The sequence below is a fragment of the Caenorhabditis elegans genome, chromosome I, assembly GCF_000002985.6.
Source record: "Caenorhabditis elegans chromosome I".
Lineage (NCBI taxonomy): Eukaryota > Metazoa > Nematoda > Chromadorea > Rhabditida > Rhabditidae > Caenorhabditis > Caenorhabditis elegans.
Genome location: NC_003279.8, coordinates 10078863 through 10102396, shown reverse-complemented (window position 1 = coordinate 10102396; position 23534 = coordinate 10078863). Strand labels below are relative to the sequence as shown.

The window sequence follows — 23534 nt, the reverse complement described above, 5'->3', positions numbered from 1 at the left end:
GTCAGCTGTTATCATCCATCCGATCATCGGTTTTTCTTTTTTTTTTTTCGATTCTCTCTCTCTCTCTCTCTCTCTCTCTCTCTCTCTCTCTCTCTCTCTCTCTCTCTCTCTCTCTCTCTCTCTCTCTCTCTCTCTCTCTCTCTCTCTCTCTCTCTCTCTCTCTCTCTCTCTCTATCTCAATCTATTCTCGTTCATTTTTCCACTTGCTTATTATTATTATTATTTTTTATCATTATCTCATCATCGTCCTTTGGACCTCAATTTCTTCTTTCCATTTCTTTGTTTTTTTCTCTCTTTCTTTCTCTAATTCTCTCTTTCTCGCTCATTATTTTTAAATGCTTCTTCGCTTTTTTCTTGCTTCTCACCTCTTTTCTTTTCTTTCAGACTTGACCTCATATTCCTGTGAGCTCAGTGGCTCCTTGCTCCTCCAGAAGAAATCAATCATTTTCAGAGAGAGGAGTTGACACAATGAACAACGGGTATGGTGTGCAGGTTCGTTTTTTCTTTTTTTGAAAAAAGTGAGTCATGACTGTACAGTGTTTGTATATAAACCGAACATATATATATACATGTTTTTTGGTTAAAAAGAACAGGATCGTGTTTCAAAAACCAGAAAACTTGATGTTTATAGAGGTGCGAATATTATTTTTGTGGAAAATTGAAACGAAGAAATTCGATCCACATACTATGGTCTACTACGACGTGTTAAGCAAGCATTTAATGACGATTTGAAATTTCGAAGTTCTGTCTTCTAAAAGCAAACAAAAGAATCAGCTGATCTATAAAATATTTTAGAGTCTAGGAATATTCGAGTTGGAAGGGTTTTTGATTCAGTTGAAAAAATTAGAATATTTATTAGAAAAAAACTATTAAATAAAAAATTATGAGCATTCTCTCTTTTTTTGGAAATATTTTTGGAGATCTTTGATTTAAAACGCAGGTTTCCAGCACTATTTTTTTTTTTGATTTTTTTTTCTAAAAATTGAAACAAAAAATTTATTTGAAAATATGTTGGTTTTAACAACAAAAAAAATTAACATTCTTCAAAAATAATAAAAAAAATACTAAATTTAAAAACATTTTTTGTTTTTTTTCGATAAGGCCCAACTTCAGAAAACGGAAAAATCGAAAAAAAAACTATTAATTTTAAATATTTTGAGTAAGAAAAATTCTTCAAAAAAAAACCCGAAAATTTGAAGAATAATTTGAACATTTTTCCGATAAATCAAAAGTAAAAAAAAACAACTTTTTTGAAAATCGAAAAATCAAAAAATAAAAAAACGAAAAAGTAAAAATTCAACGTATTTAAACATGTTGATTTGAAATAAGAAACTTCGTTAAATAAAACACAGAAAGATGACCGAAAATTAAAAAAAACCAAAAAGTCAGATTTTTCAAGAAATTCTAAAATTTTTAAGTTTTAGTGTGTGATTTGGTGATTTGATTTTTTTTTTAAAAGAAAATCGAAACATAAAATTTTCGGATTTTTCAATGATCATAAAAAAATCTTTTTTTTTTTGAAAATTAAAACCCCCACAAAAACTACAGTAATCCTTTTTGAGTTTCTTTTTTTTTATATTTGAATTTTTAACAAGAAAAATGAGATGTCAAAAATTATACATTAACTAAATTCCAGGCGGCCACCGAAACAACAATCAGTGATTCAAGCGCAGACGTTTCGTTCGTAAAACCAATTGGACAAGTTGCAGGAGCAGATTTCATCAAACAGACTTGTACGTTCTTTTTTTCTAAGTTTCAAAAGTACTATTTAATTTAAAAGTTAAAAAAACATACATTCCCGGGTATTTCATTCCATTATCTGTTATCCATTGGATATATTAATCGTTATCTCTCTTTCTGCCATATCTATCTTTTATGAATTGGAAGCATAAGAGTGGATGATAGAAAATGGAGAAGAAATGATAAAATCAGGCGTGTTTTTCCGATCAAATCCGAGGATTTCATGAATTTTTATGCCATTTTCATTTTTAATGAAATGTTTTCGTCACTCGAAATTGTCCAATTTGAAGCGGAAATTTCATCTTTTTGTGAACAGAATGTGAATTTAATTGAAAACTGATGTGCAAAAACGGAAGAGTTTTTACGCGACGAATTGAAATTACACGAAGAACTTTAGTCTTCCTTCTAGTTTTTTTTCCTATCTAACATTTCCATGTCTCTATCTTCAAAAGTTCTTCCTCATTCATTTTCTCTCTTGTTTTTGTTTTTGTTTGAAACGAAATTCTGCGCGCTCGCCCACGTGACCTTGTAGAAAAGTGTGTTCGATGAGTATTTGCCTCCTCCTGCCAGCTGGTTTCCACCTTTTTTCGAGATTTGTTTTTTGTTTACTCGTATATTGGAAATCCTGAATTGATTCAATTTTTGAATAGTAAATATCACTGAAATTGCCCCTTTTGCGTCAACCAAAATTACCAGTCTGCCCTTTTCGGTAAAAAATTAAATCAAAAATTAATGTAGGAATATAGAAAAATATGTTATTGATCTGAAAGTTTTCTCCTTTTTCTGGAAAGTTACTGCCAAATACTGCTGGGATAATTTTTTTTTTGACAAAAGTTACTACTTTTATACAATTAATAATTTTGTAGATTTACCGCAAACCCCTGAATCAAATTTTAATTTTTTTAAACCAAAAACTGCCTCTTTGCATTATTTCCGGATACATTTCAATTGTCACTTCCAGTTTCCGTTTTTTTTGTTTTTGAGTCTACCAAATTCCAAATCACCGATGGCCTTCATGAATCGTTGTTCGAATCATCGAATTAGGGACAGAATACATTTTATTGACTCACTGAGTCCTCTTCCACACGCTACCATTTCACGAAAAATGTGTGATTTTATTGCAGAAATCTGGAGTTTGTGATGAATCCCTCATCACTTTTTTTTTCAATTTCGTTGGTTTTATTAAACAAAACTAAACTCTGTGGTTTATGAAAGAGGCACATACACAAATTTACTTTCTCCTCTTTTTTCTTTTCGAGTCTTTCAATAAACTCGTGCACCCGTGTGCCCTTTCCTATTCATTGCCAGACGATCTCTGATTCTCGGATACTCTATGTTTTTGCGCTGAATTCAAACTTTGCGTTTTTCCAACAAAATGTGTCACATGACTTTCTTCCGCTGTATATTGTTCATCGGATGAACATCTGGTCGATTCTGACAGCACGAAACATGTTGAACAAACGGAATAAATTCATGTAGTACTGAATTCCTTTGGTAGTTGTGCTCACTTGATACATCCATGACCCTTGAGAAGGAATCCAAATTGATGAAATCCATGAACTGACATGTGCCTACTTTCCGCAGACATACTTAACATTGACAGCAGCTGCCGACATATCTGTTGAAATTCTCCAACTTCTTTTTTCCACCAATATTTTCAATAATTTGTCTTCTCGCAGAATTCCTAGTGATTGTTGATAATTTATCGATAATTTTCGACAATTGACAATCTATGATTTCGACAATTCTCGACAATTTTTTTCTTCTTTTTTTTTAAATCGTCGTCTGCTCGAGTCAGTTGGGTGCACGACGTACGAGGTGTTTTATCTTGCAAGTGTTTCCTAGGTTTTAGAGCAACTGTCTATTGAGTAATACTCTGACGTTTCGAAATCTTTGGATATGAATGAAATATTTAAGTTTCCAATTCAGCAGAACTGGCTTTATTCTGTGAGATATCCGAATAACAACTAAAACTTCATTTCCCGAATAAGTATGAACTACTAAGAAATTTGTCTGAAAACAGTTCACCAGAAACCCTATGATTTAGCAACAAAAAAAAACTGTAAGTTTCTCTGAAAACTTTTCTGCATTTTCTTGTTGCGTGTCAATATTTCTTCTGAAGAGCTCTCTCAACTTTTCGTTTTCTTCTCTTTTCCGTTCCATTATTCAACAGTTAGCACCTCTACGTTCAGAATCTTTTGAATTCTTTGTTCACTCCCTACAACATTCAACGACACTTCAACATCTTTCTTTTCGTAGAACATTGAGCCCTCAAACAGAGTTTTCCATCCACAGAAAGGTTTTGCTCTAATTCGATCAACTTGTCTTACATCTTCTCCAAAAAAAGGTCTTTGTCCTCTTTTGAGTAATTGAGGAGCAAGTTGGTACCTGTTGGTGCCCGATCGTTACAAGGCTGTGTGGATGATGTACGACTTCCTTCCGCTTCTGAAATGTTTGGAGATGCCTGGAGAAACAATTATTTTTGTGTGTGCTTACGCTTCAAAACCTAACAACTTCCTCCTTCGAAAGACGATAGATTTTTGAAAAGTAGGATTGTGTTCAGACGAGGTGTTGACGGTGCTCTAAAAACGCGCCCTCGAGAATTTTCAAGTAGTACCTAGAAAAAGACGCTGCTCGAGATGCTACACAAATTACTTGCAAATCTAGAATCTCAGTTGTCTCTTTTTTAATTCCATTTTTTGTAGAATAAACTGTAAAGTAAAATTGAAGTTTCTGATATTTCAAAAAATCACTATAAAAATTGTTTCGTGAAGAATCGTATCCATCGATTCTATTAATTTTCTGAAGTTCGTACGAACTTTATTGTTTTGCCGAAGTTGCCCTCCGGAAAAATGTTGAAAATACGAAGATCATTCAACTCAATGACTCCATCCTTTTTGTTTTAATCCATCTTCTTCAATTGTTCGTCTGGTTTCAACCGGTTCTTCTTCTTCTTCCTCAATAACTCTCAGAAGGCTGCACCCAAACTGAAGAACATCTGAAGTGACATCTCTCGTGGCGTTCTCTGTTCTTGCCTAAAAAAGCAAGAAATTGAGAGCATGGCTCTCAGTGTCAAACGGCTCGTGCCCACGTCGTCTATCGTCGTCTCTGGTGCCCGTGAGCCTCCACATCCAACACAGTTTCTCGTCAACCGCCTCCCTCCCTTCATCAGATGGGCTCTTTTTTGCCTCCACAAACCAAGATACACACCGCCCCGGTTGTTTTGTTCCTTTTCCTCTTTCGTTTTCATCTCTCCGTCTTTATTTTCATCTTCATCGTCATCCTTTTTCTTATTTCTCTTCATCTTCTTCTCACTCACCGTGTCATTTTTTAGACCCATCATTATGGGGGAAAACTCCTTCCTCTCGTAACACCCTCGGCTCACGCACATCACGCACACAGACATACATACATAGACGGAGACAGACACAACTATTTTTTGTTTACCACACACAGCAATTCGTGTGCCCCCAGAAAAGGTTCCGATTTCATTTCTCACACGACCACTCGTTTCCCTTTTTCATCCATATTCACTTATGTAGACGTCTACTTACCTTTGAAGACATCTCAAGAAGCTTAAAGGGAGAGACACTGGCTTGAAACTACCTAAAAGTTCTTTCAAAATTTCGAATCAGAACCGAATTTTGTTAAAATCTGAAATTTCACCAACTTGTCCTTGTGGCAGCAGCTGTAATAAAATTTTTATTAAATTTTCAAACTTTGTTGCATATTTTTGTCGATTTAGGTACATTTTAGGTTGATATAAAACCAATTTTCGTAATTTTCGGATGTATATTGACTGGAAATGTACCTAAAAAGACGAATTAACGCGAGATAAACTACGAAAATATGCAATAAAAGATGAAAATTTAATAATAATTACAAACCCCCCCCCCCCCACAAACTCAATTCCCCATCTTATTGGAGAAAACGTTATTTTTTGAAAATATAACATTGTCAAGTTTTAGAAAATCGCTATTCGCAGAATAAAAAACTTGAGAACTTCCAGAAATTAAATTTTGAGTGTTTTTAGTTCGTTGAATTTTCTAAATTTTTTAGAAATTCTAAACATTATTTCCTCACAACTTCTCAGAATGACCAATGACTAATCCATCAGAAAGAAACGTTTATTTTTTTTTCGAAAAAAAAAGAAAAGAAATCTCATAATTGTTCGTGCCTATGTATTTTAGAGTTTTTAAGTTTCATCAAAATCATATGGCTAATTCCTAGACCGGTCGTCATCAAATATTTAATATTCAGTTGTTTTTCAGTTATTCCATTATTATTATTATTATTATTATTGCTGAGCCAGGCTAAATAAATCTGATCCATGATATTTATTTTTGTCGCTTCCCTCCAATTTCCGTAGTCAAACATCATCAGCCGATAAATTGTTTTCTGTGCCTTCCCGCCGAACATACAGCAATTAGGGAAATTACATTGTCGAGCATGAAAGTTCTTTCATTTTTTCGCCCAATTTCTTATACATTCACTAGAGTTTCTTTCTTTTTTTGGAATAAAAAGTGTTTGTTGTTTTGCGGCGGCCACCAGACACGTTCAAAACAACAAATCTTGTGAGTTTTATTGCTTTTTGAATTTCTTTTAAGACGTTTCTGAGCAGATTTTGGATGTTTTTCGAAGGGAAATAGAATATGGAAAAATATTTAAATATCTAATTTTAAAGTACACACGAGGCACAATATTCTGAATTCTATTACCGTTAATCCGTTTCAAAAGGTTTCCTTGGTAACCGAGAGAAGCGATGTAATTCTTGTGAAAAACAATGGCATAGCTTTTTAGACCATAAGGTATTTTTGAATATTTTTCTGGAGACCCTTGACCTCTCTAAATATTTATTTTCCCATTTCCTGCTCCATCATGAATCGAGTCCATCAAAGGAAAAGCCATTTGAAGCGTGAAGAAAGTCGCCGTGAGAGCGACCTTGTTGAGTGACGCCTGCTCCTTTCTTTTGCTCCACGACATTTCCTTTCATCGTGGTCCTTATTTCTTTCTAAAAGCGTGTATATAAACTCTTATTATGATGATTGACGTCCACCTCATGCACCCGAATCTATTTTTATGTTCAGTAGCAGCTCTTTTGAGCTCTCTGGGCGTTGCTTTTCAAAAGCTCAACGTGATTGGCACATTGCCAACATGTGAGACCTGCCGCCGACTTCCGCGCCCTTCATGATCCGCCACTAATCGGTGAGCAAGTACTCGTTGAAGTGAGCAGCAAGTTTATATTACTTATGGTATATACACACACGTCGCGCCTTTACCCTCACGCGGCATACGGCATACGGCAATGCTTATTTGTTCTTTGTCAAGCACTTCTTTTGCACATTTTGGCAGCAGCGCGCACGGAAGGCGCCGCGTTCTTTGCAATAACCAGACTGTGCTCTGGGAGCAGCAGATGATTTAGGGGAAAGATACGAGAAAAGAGAAACAGAAAGAGAGTAGTTTGCGTGCTCATTTCAACAAGCACTTCACCTCTGCCCTCGGGATACCTCAGATAATTTGTGTTTCTGAAGAAGCTAGTTCTTCTTTTTCTTCTTCTTTGTTCTCTGCTCTTTTCACCTCTGAAACCCCTTGAATGTCAATGTTTCTAAAACCATTGAAATTAGATATGTTTGGGTTTTGCCCCGTTTATGCGTTGAAACGAACAAACATTCTATGTATCTTATGTGAGACAAGAAAACAGATTTAGTTCTCTCCAGAGACTCTCCCATCAAAACACACACCTGTCTGTTTTTTTTATTAGCCAACCACTTCCCCATAAATTCTTGCCATGGACTTTTCAACAATAACAAAATTGTTTCCTCATATTTTTATTATTTTTTCTTTCTCTCAATATGTCTAGAGTTTGGGCGGCAATTCTATTATTCGGAAATGAATAAAATTTTGAAAATTTGAAATTTGACAATAGTTATCGGAAAAAAGTTCCGATTACCAGAGATCAAAATCCTCATATTTTTAATAAGTTTTGATCATTAATTTTTTTGAATCATTTTTCTAAAAAATTCGAATTGTCGATTATCGAATTGATTTAAAAAAAACGATTTCCGCCCACTTCGTAATGTTTCAAATATTCTACTTCTTCAATTTTCTTATTAATCTCTATTTCTCTTCGAACATCAAACTTATCATATTCCAAAACCCCATTTCCTTATTTCAAGAAATATCTCGTCGATCCTCCATCATCCACCTTCTTCCCCAGTCATCATAATCATCGGATGACCTACGCTGAATCGACTCGATCCGCCGTCGTCTACTCGTCGATTGTGCCTCCACCACGTACTCCAGTTGGTCCGCCGATGTTGAAAGATGGCGTGCGGAAAGGATCCGCATCGCAACCACTTCAACCAAAAAACGGTGCCAACAGTTTGGACTATTGGAGTAAATCGGAAGATGAAAAGTCTGGAATAACGTGTTACTACAGTCGTCATAATATTCAATTTCCACCACCACAGAGGAAAATGAAACCTGTAAAACCAAATCCTGTGGGAAGGTCAACAATAAATGGATTCACACCATCGACATCATCACCACAAAATGGTCTTAGATATCCACCATTTCCACAGAATACACCAGAATCTGTGATGAGTCCTCCAGTTGGAATCTACCGTAATATTCCCGCAATGCCACGTGCAAAACTTACAAAAGATGAGAAAAATGGAGGGAAAATGAATCGAGATGGTGGAGGAGAAAACCCAAAAAATGTAGTTTGGGGTGGAACATCAAGAAAAGATGATGATACGGCTAGTACACCGTTAAATTCATTTTCAGCCAATGGTGAGATAACCGGGAATGTGAAAAGTTAATTTAAAAATAAACTGAATTGTTTTTTTTTTTGTAATTAATATTTTGTATCAGTTTCAGCATCAATCGAGAAAAAGCGATCAACAGCGAGAAGGAAACCAAGATGGGCACGCTGTTTTCAGACACTTTTCTGTTGTGTGACTCCACCCAGAGAGATTGGTATGTGATTTTTCATTTTAAAATTATCAAAATTCTTTTAAAAATTTGGGGTTATTTAAGTTATGTAGAATGCTCCAAGAGTTCACTAAAAAAAATTTAATTAAAAAAATGAATTTTCAATTTCTGAAGAGAAAATGGATGTAGTCTGAAATGATCCAATTTGACTACAAAAATTTATCTTTTTTCGGGAGTTTTCCTTCAATTTTGCAAATTTTTTTTCAAATTTCTGAATTATTTGTTAAATTGCCACCAAAAACGGTTACTGTAACTCAATAAATTTTTTTAAATAACATTATTTGTAAAAAAAATTTCCTGGAATTTCTGTATGCTTTTCACACTTTCCTATAACAAAATAGACTGAAAAAATTTTAAAAAATTGTTTTGTTTATTTTAAGCGACAAATTTTTGAAATTCCAGAAAAATTTAATATAAAGACATGTTAAAAATTTTTTTTTGAAAATTTCCACAAGAAAAAGCTAAAGAAAAAAAGGAAATTTGGTCTTGTTACAGTAACCAGTTTGTGCGAAAATTTGAAAGTTTTGCAAAAAAAAAGACAAAATTTTAAACACTTTATAGGCATATTCGATAATTTTAGACTATCTTCTATTATTTAACAATTGAAAAATGTTCTTAATCATAGAAAAGTTCAAAATTTCGAGTAATTAATAACGCCGCTTTTATGTTTTCTAGAAAACGAAATGAGTGTTTTCATCTTCATTTTTTCTTTATTTCTCTTTCTCTTCAGTGGTAGTGTTCCAGTTATTACACCAAATCTTCCATCTCTTTCATTTTTATCCATCAAAAACTTCAATCATCAGTCGGAAACCACCCCACGCTTCTGATTTCCCATTCTTGTGTGCATTTCAATATTTCAAAAAAAAAACTCATAATTTCTCCTTTACCCCGAAATTCGCCAATATTTTCCGATTTACGAACGCGGCTATCAAACTTGTCGATAGACAGCAAAGTGAGTTGAACTTTTGCGAAAAAGGAAAAAAAGGCGAGGGCAGCTGGTTTTGATTTATTTGCAAATAATCTCCCCTCAGGCAATGTGTCATGCATAAATACGCAGCTCACGGTCGGAGGGAGTACCGCAACTTTTTGAACTTTCAATGTTTGCATATGAGAAATGAAGGAAAAAAATCTCGTTTAACATTTTAAAAGTAGCATTAAAAATTAGTATTAGGGATTTTGAAATACCAAAAACGGCTTTAAATTATCCAAGATATTCAGAAATTCAGAAATACCAAAAGAACAAATTTAGAACTTTCAAAAATAACGCATATAACGATAGAAAAATGTATTGATTTGTTAATGATTATTTAAAATTGTTTGTTTGGAAAGTTTCTCAGCGATTTTCTTTCTTCCGATTACTAGGTTTTCTTTACAGAAGAATTCCTGAAAAATGTCACTCGTTTGCGCGGGAATTTAAATTGAATTCTGCCGTATTTTTCATTTTTGCAAAATAGGAACAATCATTTCAAAAACAATACTTTGGAACTCTTCCCAGACAGAATCTGTCCTTGTCAAATCATCGATGTCAAAATTGACAACTTTGAAACAAAGAATATTATTTTCCCAGACATTTTCTTCCTCGCTGCTCATCAGAAAATATCATCATTTTCTTTCTTATCTCGAATTTCAACGAAAAAAGATGATCAGAACCCCCGCACAGTTGGATTTTCGGATCCTTTCGAAACATCTGGTGCCACTCGATTCCTGGCACAACGCCTTTCACAAAGAACTATGATTTATGAACATGAACTTTTTTTTAAAGTTTTGTGGGTGTAGAGATAAATAAAATTTAATGATTTTCCGATGAGCATGCATGAGGCAACTGCTCAGTGATCAGATATCACAAAAAATCATCTTAAGGGTGGAATACCGAAATCTGGGAATTATTTTTAATTGACTCCAAATTGCCCCTGAATAACGAATGTGTGAAAAAATTCAAAAAAATTATCTGATGTTATATTTGATTTATATTTTTTTCACATAAATATTCGGAATCAGGGGCAAATTTTGAGTCAATTAAAAATATTTCTTAGATTTCAGTACTCCACCTTTAACAACAATTACCGTAACCAAATTTCGGCAATTGAATGAAATTCTAACAAAATTGGAGAAAATATTCATAAATTTTCAGAAAAGATACAATCAAGCCAACGAACGAACAGTACAAACAACAATCATCAGAATGGAAGACCATCTACACCAACAAATACAGGACCACCCATTCAGCTTATCACACAGGTACATTGGTTTCTTCTGAAAATGCACAACATTGGAAAGAAATTGTGCATTTATTGAAATGTTTCAAGAAACATGTACTTTTGAAAGTAGAAATTTCGAATTTTTGCATTATTTCAATCCACAAAAAATCTGAAAATATCGGAATTAACTACGAAAAAATTGCGGAAATTGTTTTTTTTTTCTGGAAATCCCACTTCTTTTTCAAATTTTGTAATTAAAATTGAATTAATTTCAAATTTTCGTAACGCGACTTTATTTATTTTCCATTTAAAAAATGTATAATTTGATTACAGTAACCTTTTTCAAAAATAAAATTAGAAGATTGCCCGCCAAATTGAAGTGGATTTTTTGACAAACTAAAAGGTTTTGAAAGTTTTCATAAATACTCGGCATTTCGTGTCTTCTTTCTCCCACCCTTTGGCCACCTTTCTACCACCAAAATGTAGAAAGGCGAAAAATGGATAGGGAAAGGCGGCAAAAAGGTGGCAACGATGCTATTATTTTTGTTTTGTTTTCACTCTGAAAATAAATAAAAACAAACTGCAATTAGGTTATACAATCTAAATTTATTTTATGAAACATCATATACATCATTAAAACATTTTAAATAATTAAAAATTCGTATTTTTCCATAGTTTGCTGCCACATAGCACGAATTTGCCTGTTTTTCGTGGCATTCTCTTCGATATCTGCAAAAACATGAATAAGATAAGGTTTATTTATTAATGTAGAATTTGTAAACCCTTACATTTCAAGATCCGGTGAGCAACCAGTTCAGGTCGAGCTGTCTGCTATCTCGTTTTACCTATAAAATAGAAATTAAAATAGAAAATAATTGTTAGTGCAAAATGATTACTTGTAACGAAAAGAAAAGATTAATAACGATTTACCCAACAAAAATCTCAGACTACCTACTTTTTTCCTAAAAAAATCGATCAGAAAACGTAAAAAATAGATTTAAAAACGTTAAAAGAAAAAAATTGTTTAAAAAAATTAATTCGAAGAGTTATCCGTGCCAGGGTAACATCCGAGAACGTGTCAGCAGTATCTTTGCGCATAATGAAAGGTGACAAAGTGCTCCAAAAAGCAACAAATGGTGGCAAATGGTGACAGTTTTGGTGTCACCAGAACGCTGCCGCTGCTGTTTCAGACCACAATAGGTGGGAGAAAGGTGGCAAACGCCACTGAATTTCGAGTATTCGTTGAATAATTGTGATATTTTTACAAAAGGTGGGGAGAAGGTGGCAAAAGGGTGGGCGGAAGGTGAGAAGGCCACAAAAGGTGGGAGAAAGGAGGCACTAAATGCCGAGTAGTTATGTTCGGTAATTTCAGAATTTGACTATGATTTAAATCAAAATTTCCGAAAATTCGCATGCGCTCTTGGTCTATGCAGCTAATTTTTAAATGCAACTCTTGAAAATGTAAAACGAGAATTCAAAATTAAAATTTCTAGGTTCATCGTGATGGAACAGTAACTGGACTACCGACGACCGGTCAAGCATGCCAACAAAATGGAAGTGGTGATGGAGTGACACCTTATGATAAAATTGCTAATGATTCAGTGGTGAGTTTTTGAATTTGAGTTTTATGAGTAAAAATAATGATGGTTCAGCGGTGTTCATTTTCAAATTCATAGTTTTTCAGAAAATTTCTATCCAGTAAATCAACTTTTTTGGTGTCAAAACATGTTTTAGCTTTAAAATGATTAATATCCATTGGCGGCTTAAATTTCAGTTCTACAATCTTAAATGTGTTGGCATATTTTTTGGTTTTCAAACTGCATAGCCCTGATCAGAGTGTATATTTATTAATTGAATGGGAAAACGCGGATCGTTCTGTTCGCTTTTTCAAAACATTTTCAACATTTTAACTCGATCATAAGGTCCCTGGAACATTTACCTCGTCAACAATGGAATTTGAAATGGCTTTTCTGCTCGATTTGAACTCTTACTCTTCGACCTTTGTTCACATTCTCGAGCCCTTCTTCCTCTCACTCCAACGCATTTTTTTCTGCAAAATATCTCTTTTCGAAAACATTTTCTCCTCTCATTCAGGTGTGCTTTGCCCCACTCATAACAGTTTTGTTTCATCTTTAACTCGATGGAAGGGAAAAGTGAGATAAAAAGAAGAAGTGCAGAAAGGAAGAAAAGGTGTAATACCTTCTTCTTCTTCTTATCCTCATTCCTTTCTTCTTTCCGGAGCACACATATTTTTTATCGAGGGGAAGTCACCGGTTCAACTTGCGGCTCAATTTTGAGGGCAGCTACGACCTCATTCAGTTTTTGACAAGTGTTTCGTGTTTGTTCAACATTTGAAAGTTTTCTGGCATTTCGCTGATTGTGTTCCTGATTAAAATGTGTACTCCCCAAGGAGAAGTGTGATTTTTTTCATAAAATAATTGCTAATTACCCACATAATTATTGTCTGAAATTCTTGGTCAGTTTTGCTACTTTTCAAATAATCGAAAATCAAAACTGAAAATCCTCTAGAAACAATTATCCTCGAGGAGTACACGAACTGCGCGTATTCAAGGTAATATATGGTAACTACGACAACGAATGATTATATTTTCCCAACAAAAATCCACTCTTCAACTCGATTTCCTCTTTTTAAAAATGTTCCTCGTCTATTTTCTGATAATTGTTAATTATGAAATGTTTATTAGAAATAAGTATGCGGGAACCACAACATGTGAAAAGGAAACAATTAATGTTCCAAGATGAGTTTGATTATCGGCTCAATTATCGAGAATTAATTGAATGGAAACCTGGAAGAACTCCTTCTGCACTAGAAATTATCGAATTGGGATTACTTCACTGTAAAAAGGTTTATTTTTTCAGTAGATTAAAATATATAATAACACCGCTGAACCATTATTTCCGAAATTTAGCAGAACATTTTCAATTTAGTTTTTTATAAAGTTTTTGCAGGGAACAATAAACGAGAAGCCACTTCTTCCACCATTATTACCACAAGATTCGAATAAAAAATGTCTGGTGATCGATCTTGATGAGACATTAGTGCATTCTTCGTTCAAGGTGAGGTGTCGCTTCTTCAGAAAAATTGAAAATTCCCAAAAACAAAAATTGATTTTTCGAAAAAAAAAAGCTTCAATTTTTGGCTATTTTCGTTCTATCCAGAAGAAAATAAAATTAGTTTTTCTCATAAAAATAAATAAAAATTTGATTACAAAAAAATTGAATTTTTGTTAATTTTTTGAACATTTTTTTCCGCTTATTTGGAAAATTGAAAAATCGAACAATTTTCGTTTTTCTCTGAAAAAAAGAAAAATCGGTATTTTAGTGGCACTTCTTGCTATAAAAATTTGAACTCATATAAATTCTTAAAAAAACAACAAAATGGAATGTGTTGACGTAGAGCTCAGCTCATGAGAGCAGTTGTTCAGTACTCTTTGAATTTTTCAAATTTTCAGCCCGTGAAGAATCCGGATTTTGTGATTCCCGTCGAAATTGATGGTGTCGAGCATCAAGTATATGTACTGAAACGACCGTACGTCGACGAGTTTCTTGCGAAAGTTGGAGAACATTTTGAGTGTATTCTATTTACTGCGTCACTTGCTAAGGTATGGTTTTAGTTAATTTTAGTTTTCATTTTTAAAGGTACAGTAGGGGTGGCGATAGGTCGCAACATGGCGCCCTATCGCCACCCCTAAGGTACAGTAATCCTAAATACGCATGTGGCACAATAAAAATCGATTGTCATTTTTGAACACTTATAAACATATTTTTACTTTAAAATTAAAAAAAAAACGGTTTATATCTAACTCAATTCCAATTTTCTCGTTTTTGCCATCAGAAACTTTAAAATTACGTAAAACTGTCAATTTTCAGACTTTTCTTACAAAATTTTCTTACTACGGTAGTCGATCGATTTTTTTTCAATGAAAAAATTCTGAAACTCAAATATTAATTTTCAGTACGCTGATCCTGTGGCTGATTTATTGGACAAGAAACGGGTATTCAGAGGACGACTTTTCCGTGAAGCGTGTGTATTCCATAAGGGTAATTATGTAAAAGGTAATGGTTTTTAGTTTTTTGGAAAATTTTCGATTTTTCTTTATTTTTTCGGGGAAAAGTCTATTTTTCATGATTTTCTAAAAACAAAAAATGAAAATAAAATCGAAGAAAAATCCGATTTTTCTGTATTTTTCCAGAGAAAATCGAATATCTCAGATTCCTTCATATTTTTTTCCGAGATTTTTGGAGAAATTGATTATCGAAAAATGAAAAACTTGCACTTTTCTTCATATTTTCCGGAGAAAATCGAAAAATATTGTATTAATATTTTCTATTTTTAAAAATTGCAGAGCGTATTTTTTGTTGAAAAATTAATATTTTACAAATTTCTTTTTAAACCCCCATTTTGTAGATTTGAGTCGACTGGGAAGAAATCTGAATCAAACTTTGATTATCGACAATTCACCAGCCAGTTATGCATTCCATCCTGAAAATGCGGTAAGGATACTGTAGTTTTTCATTTTTCCAATTTTTTTCCACGATAACTTCAACTATAATTCAAAATTTTATTTTATTTCAGGTACCAGTGACGACGTGGTTTGATGATCCTTCAGATACAGAGCTTTTGGATATTCTTCCATCTTTGGAGCACTTAAACGGGGTTTGGATTTAATTTTTTTTTTGAAAACTATTTATTGGCCAAAATTTTCTATGAGAATTAATTGGGCAAGTTTTTGTTAAGAAAAAGTGACTGAATACTGAATATACTGGAAATTCAAAATTATTTTGAAAAACTCTTTCAAAATCGCCTAATTTAAAAGTAAAAATAACATTTTTCAGTTCTCAAGCATCTATGATCTGTATCGACCAGAAGAAGGACCACAATCCGAGCTTCTGAATCACTGCTCTTGCTAATTAATACGTCATATCATAAATTCACAAAGTAGCTGTTTTCTTGTTCGAGACGTCGTCGTAGCTCAAATCACAAAAGTACTATAATTGCCTTTTCCCAAATAAAAATCCAAATCTTTCCGAAATAAATTCGAATGAAAATACATATCCACTCAGGATTCCCCACTCTCTTCCCATTTTCTCTCAGATTTCTAATTGGATTTTTTCTGTCCCACTTGCCCTTCTTTGTTTTCCTTTTTTACCAGTTAAATTCTCCACAGTCCCCCCCCCCCCCCCCCCCATCGCATCATCATCATTCTCATCCGAATTGTGATCTTTTAATATCAAATTATTGCCCCTTATTAGTGTTTCCAAAAAAGAAAAATTTTAGTTTCAAAACCGTCGTAGTGTGTATCCTTTTTTGGACAACATTTTTCTCCAAAATAGTTTCACCAAAATTTGCAAAATTTGTCATTTTGTGTTTTCTTGTATTTTTCCCCTACGTAGTTGCACTTTGTCATTCGTTTTAGTATAATTATGCTGTAAATACGAGCTATTTTCTCTTTTTGAATCTAATATTTCTGAAATTCCAAAGAAAAGGAAAACAGTAATTAGATTCAAAAAGTTGCCAATTCTGAAGCAATCACCCCCAAATACTGAAAACGTGCATCCCTCATCCTCCATCCAGTGCCTTCGTTCCAATTTTCAACCCGAGTTTTCCCTTCATCCCTTTCCCAGAGACACGTATCCCTGTTTTGAATTGTCACCGTCACCACCAATATTCGTGCAGTATTATTATTATCAGTTGACTCCCGGTTCTTCTACTTTTTATAAATATTAAAACACAAATTTGGACTCGTAAAAATATTAATTAGGAAAGTTTGGCGATTCAAGTATGAAAAAACAGGTAATAATCAGTAGGCAGTCAATAAGAACGAAAATTAAAAAAAAAAAACATGGGTTTAGAAAAAATGAAAAAATTGAGACGAGTGGGTGAATACAAATAAAAATGGAACAGTAATAGGAACAAGTAAATTCTTAGTTTCGGATATCATCTTTCAAAACGACATACGGCTCAATGTCACCTCTTTCCACTATAGCAACCGATGAAGAATCTCTAATATATTGGACAATATCAATGTACCGAGGAATAGCAGGACGTCTGCTCACTTCTGTTCTCAGTTCTTGTACCTGAAAATAATTCACTTTTAACGAAAACCTTTTCATTAAAAAAACTTAACATAAAATTGGTACAGTTACTCTAATCAAGAAGTCTTTTTGAAAGAAAAAACATGGCATTTTTCGAAGTAAAAAGCTTGTTTTAATTATACGAAAATATAGTGTAGAGATGATTTGAAAATACTCTTTATTTTTAAAGATTTTTTTCGTATGTGTCAATCAAATTTTCTCGTAATACTTTTTATATAATTACTAATATCACATCGTAGAACAAATTGAAACTTTCAACGAAAATTACTACTTACTGTCAATACTGTCAAGTTCATGCTTCGATAACGGAGAATTATATCTCTCAATTCCTTCTCAATTCCATCTTGAAATATTAATTCCCTGTTCGATGGCTGACGATTCGAAGAGAGAACACTAAAAGATCTTTGAGCTTCCGGTTGATGGTTTGATTGTCCTCCGTTTTTATTAAAGTACGGCGCAGAATTTCCGTTAAAATTGTCATATCCTTGTGGTTGTGACTGATGAGGCATATGACTTCCGTGATGGTCAAATTGATGTGGATTTTGACTGTATCCGACTGTCATTCGATCTCTTTCATAATCAGCAAGTTTGAAGTTTCCGTGTGGATCGTATTCTGGAGGATTTGGTGGAAACTGATCAGGTGATCTTCTTCTTTGTGATGAATGATCTTCATGATAAACTGATCTACTGCCATAATGATTGAATTGTGGATTACATCCATAATTTGGATCGGAAGAAGTCGGACCCTGATTCGGATTGTACGAATTTTGATATCCATTTTGATTGATATGAGGTTGATTGCTCATATGTGATGGTTGTTGGCCAACGTGATTATAAGCAGGTTGTGGCACTTGAGAATAATTAAATGGAGAAGGACCATGTTGAGGGTTGTTCTGAATTGAATTGTATGGTGGATACTGTGGTGCCGGTTGTTGATAGATTGGTTGCTGCTGATTAACTGGCGGATACTGTTGGCCGTGCATCGGTTGGTGGATTGGCCTGAAAAATGTTAGTTTTGTGAATTTTTCTGTTTTTTTTTCTCAATTTTAGCAAAAAAGGATATGTCTTTTGCTTGCATGAAAACCCCAAGACTACAATTATTACGCGAATTGTTTTACATTACTTTTAAAGATGGTCAAATAATATCAAATTTCTTGAAAATATTGTCAAATTTATGAATTTATTAACCGAAAAAGAGTTTTTTTATTTCGGAAATTTTTGCGAAATCTTATCAAAAAATTCGATTTGGGTCCATTTGAGCGTTCTTTATTTAACTTTTGGAATGAATTTTTAAGTATAATCCTTACTGTTGATGATGTATTGGTTGAGGCGCATATTGATGTGGTTGAGGTTGTTGTACAGGAAGCTGTGGCTGATATGTTGGCTGTTGAGGGATATATGGTGCACCCGGATGAGAGTTTTGATACTGAAAAGATAATGATTATGACTTCAAACTTGTAGGATTTGAGAAAAAAACGAACATGGTTAAAGAAATATGGTTCAAATACCCAACGCATCACTTCGAAAAGTTTCTGACTGTGTTGGACAATAAATTAATGGAAAAGATCTTCAGTCTTTTAAAAGAATGTCCCAATTCTTGTTCACGTGAACAATACTGTTTTCTTTCAGTTTTTCTGTTAATTTTTTCTGTCTTCCAGAGAACTCAATAAATTATAATTTCACATTTCTCTCAACTTTATCCGAACTGTGAAGCAAAACTATTTCGAAAACAGCAAAAATAGATCGAAAATGTAATCATGTGAACAATTTTTCGCAAATTTTCAAATATTTGTTGTAGATACACAGTCAAAGTTCTCAAGACTACGGTCATTAAAATTGGATCACTATGAAATTTCAGTGGTACAGAAATGCACGGAGGCATTAGATTTTTCTAACAATTTTTTCTAACGTAAGTGTGGATAGAATGTTTAGACTTAAAATATTATTAAAAATGAAATTACCACAGCTGTTTGCATTGGTTGATTGGCTGGTTGACTTTGGTTGACTGGTGGTGGTGCTGGATGTGATGGCAGTCTGCAATAATTTTTTTGGTAATTGAAAGATTAAATTTTAAAGCTAGGAACCTTCTGTTGATGAAACCATTGGCTGAAGGTCGTTCTTTCAAAAGCGGATTCCGTACAGGCTCTGAAACTGATTTTAGGCTATTAAGACGAGTCCTAAACTGCTTAAAATACCTTTTGGCGCAACTTTAATCGGTTTGTGCGTATCCGCTGGTGTGAAAGGAAGTTGAACATTGCGTCTATCCTCGTCGTGATTCGATTTAGAGTAGAAATTTCCGACTTCTCTGAGTGGAGCTGGATTCTCAGGTGGAACGACGACTTCAGGACGTGTCGAAACAGGGATTGACGGTGCTGCGGTCGTAGAAGACGATTCTACTACTGGAGTCGGGAGAGCTACATTCACAGTGTCAACTGGAGGTGTATTGGAAGTGTCAGTAGCAGATGATTCTGATTTTTTCTTGTACGTATTGAATCGAGTCTCAACTGAAATAGATTTTCATAAATTTAATAGTTCAAATTGGTGATTTTGGAAAATTTTTGTAAGGCGGAATATCGTTGGTGTTTGAAAGTTCAAAAATTTAAAATAGTCTCAAGTTCAGAAATACCACAATAGAAAAATGAAAAAAAACGAAGCATCATCCCCATTCACTAAACTCCGCTTTGGAAATGATAAAATTCGTACTTTTCGAAGGAGGTTGCTGCTTAGACTTCGTGTGCTTCTCACGACTTCTTAGTTCTCTTTCCTGTTTCTTTTTAAGTTTATCCTTTCTTCTTTGACGCTTAATCTCCTTTTGCTCGGGATCTTCATCAGAGTAGGATCCTTCAGAAGTGATTTCACTATCTGATGTCGTATCACCGACATCTTGAACACGCTCACCACGATCTCCATATGAAGGACCACGGTTACCATTGGTGATTGTGCTTCTGCTAAGAGCTGGTGCTCCACCAAATGGATTCGGAATCGCGGATCGTTGAGGGGCTCCGGACGAAGTGCCTTGGCCCATTAGTGGATCTGTTTCCATCACACGATTGACTGGAGAAGTGGGTGCACGTGGAGGACGAGATGTTGACCGATCAGTATTTCGATTAAAGTGCGATGAAGTTGTTGGTTGCTGAAAATCACATAAATTTCATTTCTATATTGCACACAAAGAATTTTGTGAATAATGAATGTTTTTTTTATCGCACTCACCAACGATCCATCATCATCTGCATTGTTAGAAATGCCCCCAGCAAAAGTCGATGGTTGATAATTCGGATCTGGTACAATTACATTTCTGCGTTGTTGTGGACCACGACGATCATCTAGAAAAGAAAGATTTTTAGATAATCACAAAAAATGCAATGTACCTGATCTCTGTCCACCGGCCCTATAATTGCCTTGGCTTCCGTAGTTCTGATTTCTCTGATTGCCGGTTTTCCATTTGTTCCTAACATCCGCAATATGTTCATCAGTGAAAAGAACAACTGGTCCTGAATGAACAAACGTTGAAAATAAATCGAAAATATTTTTAGTTACTCACGGTTTCCTTCATCGTCAGCTCTAAAATAGAGTTCTACAGTTTTGCCGTTGGCTTGTGAAACCACAATTTCAGAAAATCTTGCAGTTGTTAGAAACTTCTTCAGTGTTCCTCGATTTGTATACTCTTTGAACCAATCATTATTCCACAGTTTTTCTGGATCGAGTTGAAGAATATCCTTATATTTTCGAAAAATATTCGCATGTGCCGCACCAGTAACCATATTTGTATAAGCAGTTGAAAGAATTTGATATTTAACTGAACGAATGCTATATTCATTTCTGACAGCCATTAACAATTCCGCAATCATGTTGAATGTGAGTAGAGTACGAATTTCCTTCTCTTCGGATTCAAATGTATCTGCTTCCTTTTTCTTCCTTTCCTGGCGTTTGTGCCTGCAAATTTTATACGCCATTTCGAGGAAACACCACCGATCGAAGAGACTGTGTTTTTTTTGTGGTGATTTGGCAAGGAGAGCTCAGAAATATTTAACTTATATATTTTTTTTTTTTGTACTGAAATATTTTCTTAATTTCTCTCGTGAATCGGCACAATAGTCATTCGATTAAAAAAAATGGAATTTGAGCAATTTCGCTATTGATTTTGAAAAAATATGTTCAAAACAAGAATAAAATAATTCAAATTCGATTATTCCATGAACATAGGGAATTATATCGATTTACGAGAGCAATTATGACGGGGTTTCAGTGCAAAAAACAAATTAATTGCTGTTTTTAACAATAATTCACATAAAAATTTCCACAAAAAAAGCCTGTAATAGCGTCTCTCTGATCGCCGGTGCCTTATTTCGAGTCGTTCAGAGCTTTTCGTGACAAAAAAAACGCACTGTTCTTCGGATCCATTCATCAACGAAACAACAGTCTCACGTTCTGAATCGGAAATGACTGGAAAGAATGCGCCCTCTTTGGACTGCAGCCAACCTCCTCGTACAAGTGCATGGGCGTGTTCGGTCTGAAAACAATTAAGTTATAGTCTCCCTATGCACATTGTAATTTACCTTGGAATCGTTTGGAAGCTGAGAAATAATTTCTGGAGGAAGCAATAAAACAGCTGTTACTTGAAGACTGTATCCCATACAAGATTTCAAACAATCATCCAATTCATCCGAGGAGTATCCAGAACGGAATTTCAATGGATTGCTCAGCAATGAAGAGCTCAGGAACAGCTGAAGATCACGCTAAACCATTAGGTCACGAGATCATATAAGTATTTAAATACCTTCATGATTTCTGGATTACTTGCATCGCTGAAATCATAATCGGCGTTATCATTTCTTCCGATGACGTTTTGTATAAGATTGTCCGGTATCGTTTCTGGTGGAGGTTCATCCATATTGTCATTCTGAATCAGAAAATAAAATTGAAATATACGAACACGAATCTTACCGCATAGTAGGCATCCACGTCAAAGTCATCGTCTCCTGAATCCAAATAACTATCGTAGTCATGTTCACCCGATGAATTTCCATAGCTATTAGTGTCATCTTCAGTTCGATTTTGCATGGGAGTTTCTTCACGATCAGTTTCCGTATACGAGGCGGGTGGTGGACCAACAACGATCCCCAATGGATCGATATATTGATCGGAGATGTCTAATTCCGGATAATCATCATCACTTTCGGACATTTTCTGCAAATATCGAGTATTTGAGTGGGTTGAAACGTTTGAACGGCAATAAATGAGAAGTAAACGATAATTTGCTAGAGGCATTAAAGAAAACTTTCTATTCCAGGAAGTATTACGATTCTGGGACAAACAAGCGAAATTTGTAATAAGGTCTCTCAATAATATATATAATAGCTAAAACTTCAAGTCGTGCACTGTTGCGTTAATTCATTTCATTTTGAGCCGATAAGTCTGCAATAAACAATAATCATAGATTATAAAGATTTTTAACAGTTAATATTTTGTTTTGTTTTTGAATTCGGAAGCTTGTTCTTCAATTTCCAGTGCTTGAGATTTAAATGAAATTCGATCTGGAAGGCAATTTTGAAACAAACTGATTGGAAAACTGTTTAAATGGTTTTTTCAATTGAAATAATGATAAAAAATGTTAAGGAGCAATAAAACGCGTTCTAAATATTCGATCGGCAAGCAGATGATTGACGGTTATTCATTGAAACGTCGATAGAGCGCGATTGCATTGCGTTCAGGAAAAGTTGAATTTCTATCGAAAACAAGTATTAGAATTGAAGAAAACGTTTTGAAACTAAAAAATCATCTAAATCGGCATGTTTTTTAAACTAATGAACAGTCGCTTCATTAAAACATAACAGAAATTTGTTTGTATACGATAAACTGGCTTTTAAAATTGAAAAATATATATATAAAATCAAATTCACCGGCACATTTTCTCAAACCGATCGACAAAAAAGTACTTTAATTTTCCGAAAGAACTATTATGAAAGTGTATCGGTAAATAGTTTATTTTTAGGCCACAAAAGGATCAATTAACATGTTAATTAACACCTTCTGTTTCGAATTTTATCGCTTTTTAGTAATTTTTTGAATAGCTAAACAATAATTACTTTGAAAACGAAAAGAAATAACGAATATGGTGAAGTAAATCGCAGTTTTAAAAGTTGAAAAGGAGAAAATACATTTTTCAAATACAACTCAAACAAAGCGGCGCTTCTACTACGGTCACACTCATTTCACGTGTATGATTTCAAATTAAATCGTATGTAGTTTTAAAATTTGGTTAAGATTTCAGATTTAAATATTTGAAAGCTTTAATAAAAAATTATTGAAGACCATATATAATTTTTGAAGGCTATAAACCTTAATTTTTAACGAAAATATTAGAAAAAAGTTTCAAAGCATTAAAATTAATTTCGCGTCGGGACCAGACGCGCACTCACCACAATGTTCCTTAATCAAAATTAGTTTCTGTATCGGCGGGAAAATTGAAAATTCATTTTGAGC

General features: G+C 34.1%; 3 protein-coding genes and 3 non-coding genes across 9 annotated transcripts; 3 read left to right on the top strand and 3 right to left on the bottom strand.

Moving 5' to 3' along the window:
* The first annotated feature begins 43 nt into the window (after positions 1-43).
* B0379.11 lies at positions 44-167 on the top strand. The gene has a single exon (NR_050480.1). It is a non-coding gene; the product is annotated as an Unclassified non-coding RNA B0379.11 (non-coding RNA).
* Positions 168-384: 217 nt separating this feature from the next.
* scpl-1 (CTD small phosphatase-like protein 1) lies at positions 385-16132 on the top strand (the record flags this gene model as incomplete). Of its 3 annotated transcripts, NM_001383711.2 has the most annotated exons (11): positions 385-492; positions 1637-1733; positions 8620-8718; positions 10865-10971; positions 12425-12535; positions 13902-14009; positions 14405-14554; positions 14909-15008; positions 15361-15446; positions 15529-15609; positions 15789-15960. In NM_001383711.2, exons 1-11 carry the CDS (start codon positions 469-471, stop codon positions 15861-15863), a joined length of 1038 nt encoding a protein of 345 aa, NP_001370133.1. In that variant the 5' UTR covers positions 385-468. The 3 variants fall into 3 exon arrangements, with proteins under 3 accessions (NP_001370133.1, NP_740912.2, NP_001122411.1); NM_170918.7 differs by lacking the exons at positions 385-492; positions 1637-1733 and adding an exon at positions 7917-8532 and having other exon boundaries at positions 15789-15863; NM_001128939.3 differs by lacking the exons at positions 385-492; positions 1637-1733; positions 8620-8718; positions 10865-10971; positions 12425-12535 and adding an exon at positions 13637-13797 and having other exon boundaries at positions 15789-16132.
* On the bottom strand, positions 4709-5080 carry B0379.6 (uncharacterized protein; the record flags this gene model as incomplete). Its single annotated transcript, NM_001375220.2, has 1 exon — positions 4709-5080. One exon carries the CDS (start codon positions 5078-5080, stop codon positions 4709-4711), a length of 372 nt encoding a protein of 123 aa, NP_001361873.1.
* Positions 6860-7126, bottom strand: B0379.9. The gene has a single exon (NR_050479.1). It is a non-coding gene; the product is annotated as an Unclassified non-coding RNA B0379.9 (non-coding RNA).
* B0379.12 lies at positions 9619-9735 on the top strand. The gene has a single exon (NR_101612.1). It is a non-coding gene; the product is annotated as a small nucleolar RNA B0379.12 (small nucleolar RNA).
* A 556-nt stretch (positions 16133-16688) lies between the features above and the next one.
* On the bottom strand, positions 16689-22238 carry mut-16 (MUTator). 2 transcript variants are annotated; one of them, NM_060259.7, is made up of 14 exons: positions 21996-22238; positions 21829-21951; positions 21608-21787; positions 21437-21561; positions 20593-20984; positions 20420-20542; positions 20262-20374; positions 19752-20181; positions 19244-19552; positions 19133-19193; positions 19010-19082; positions 18356-18474; positions 17324-18047; positions 16689-17030 (listed from the first exon to the last, which is right to left on the bottom strand). In NM_060259.7, exons 1-14 carry the CDS (start codon positions 22233-22235, stop codon positions 16878-16880), a joined length of 3165 nt encoding a protein of 1054 aa, NP_492660.3. In that variant the 5' UTR covers positions 22236-22238; the 3' UTR covers positions 16689-16877. The 2 variants fall into 2 exon arrangements, with proteins under 2 accessions (NP_492660.3, NP_492661.3); NM_060260.10 differs by having other exon boundaries at positions 21608-21775.
* Positions 22239-23534: the final 1296 nt, after the last annotated feature.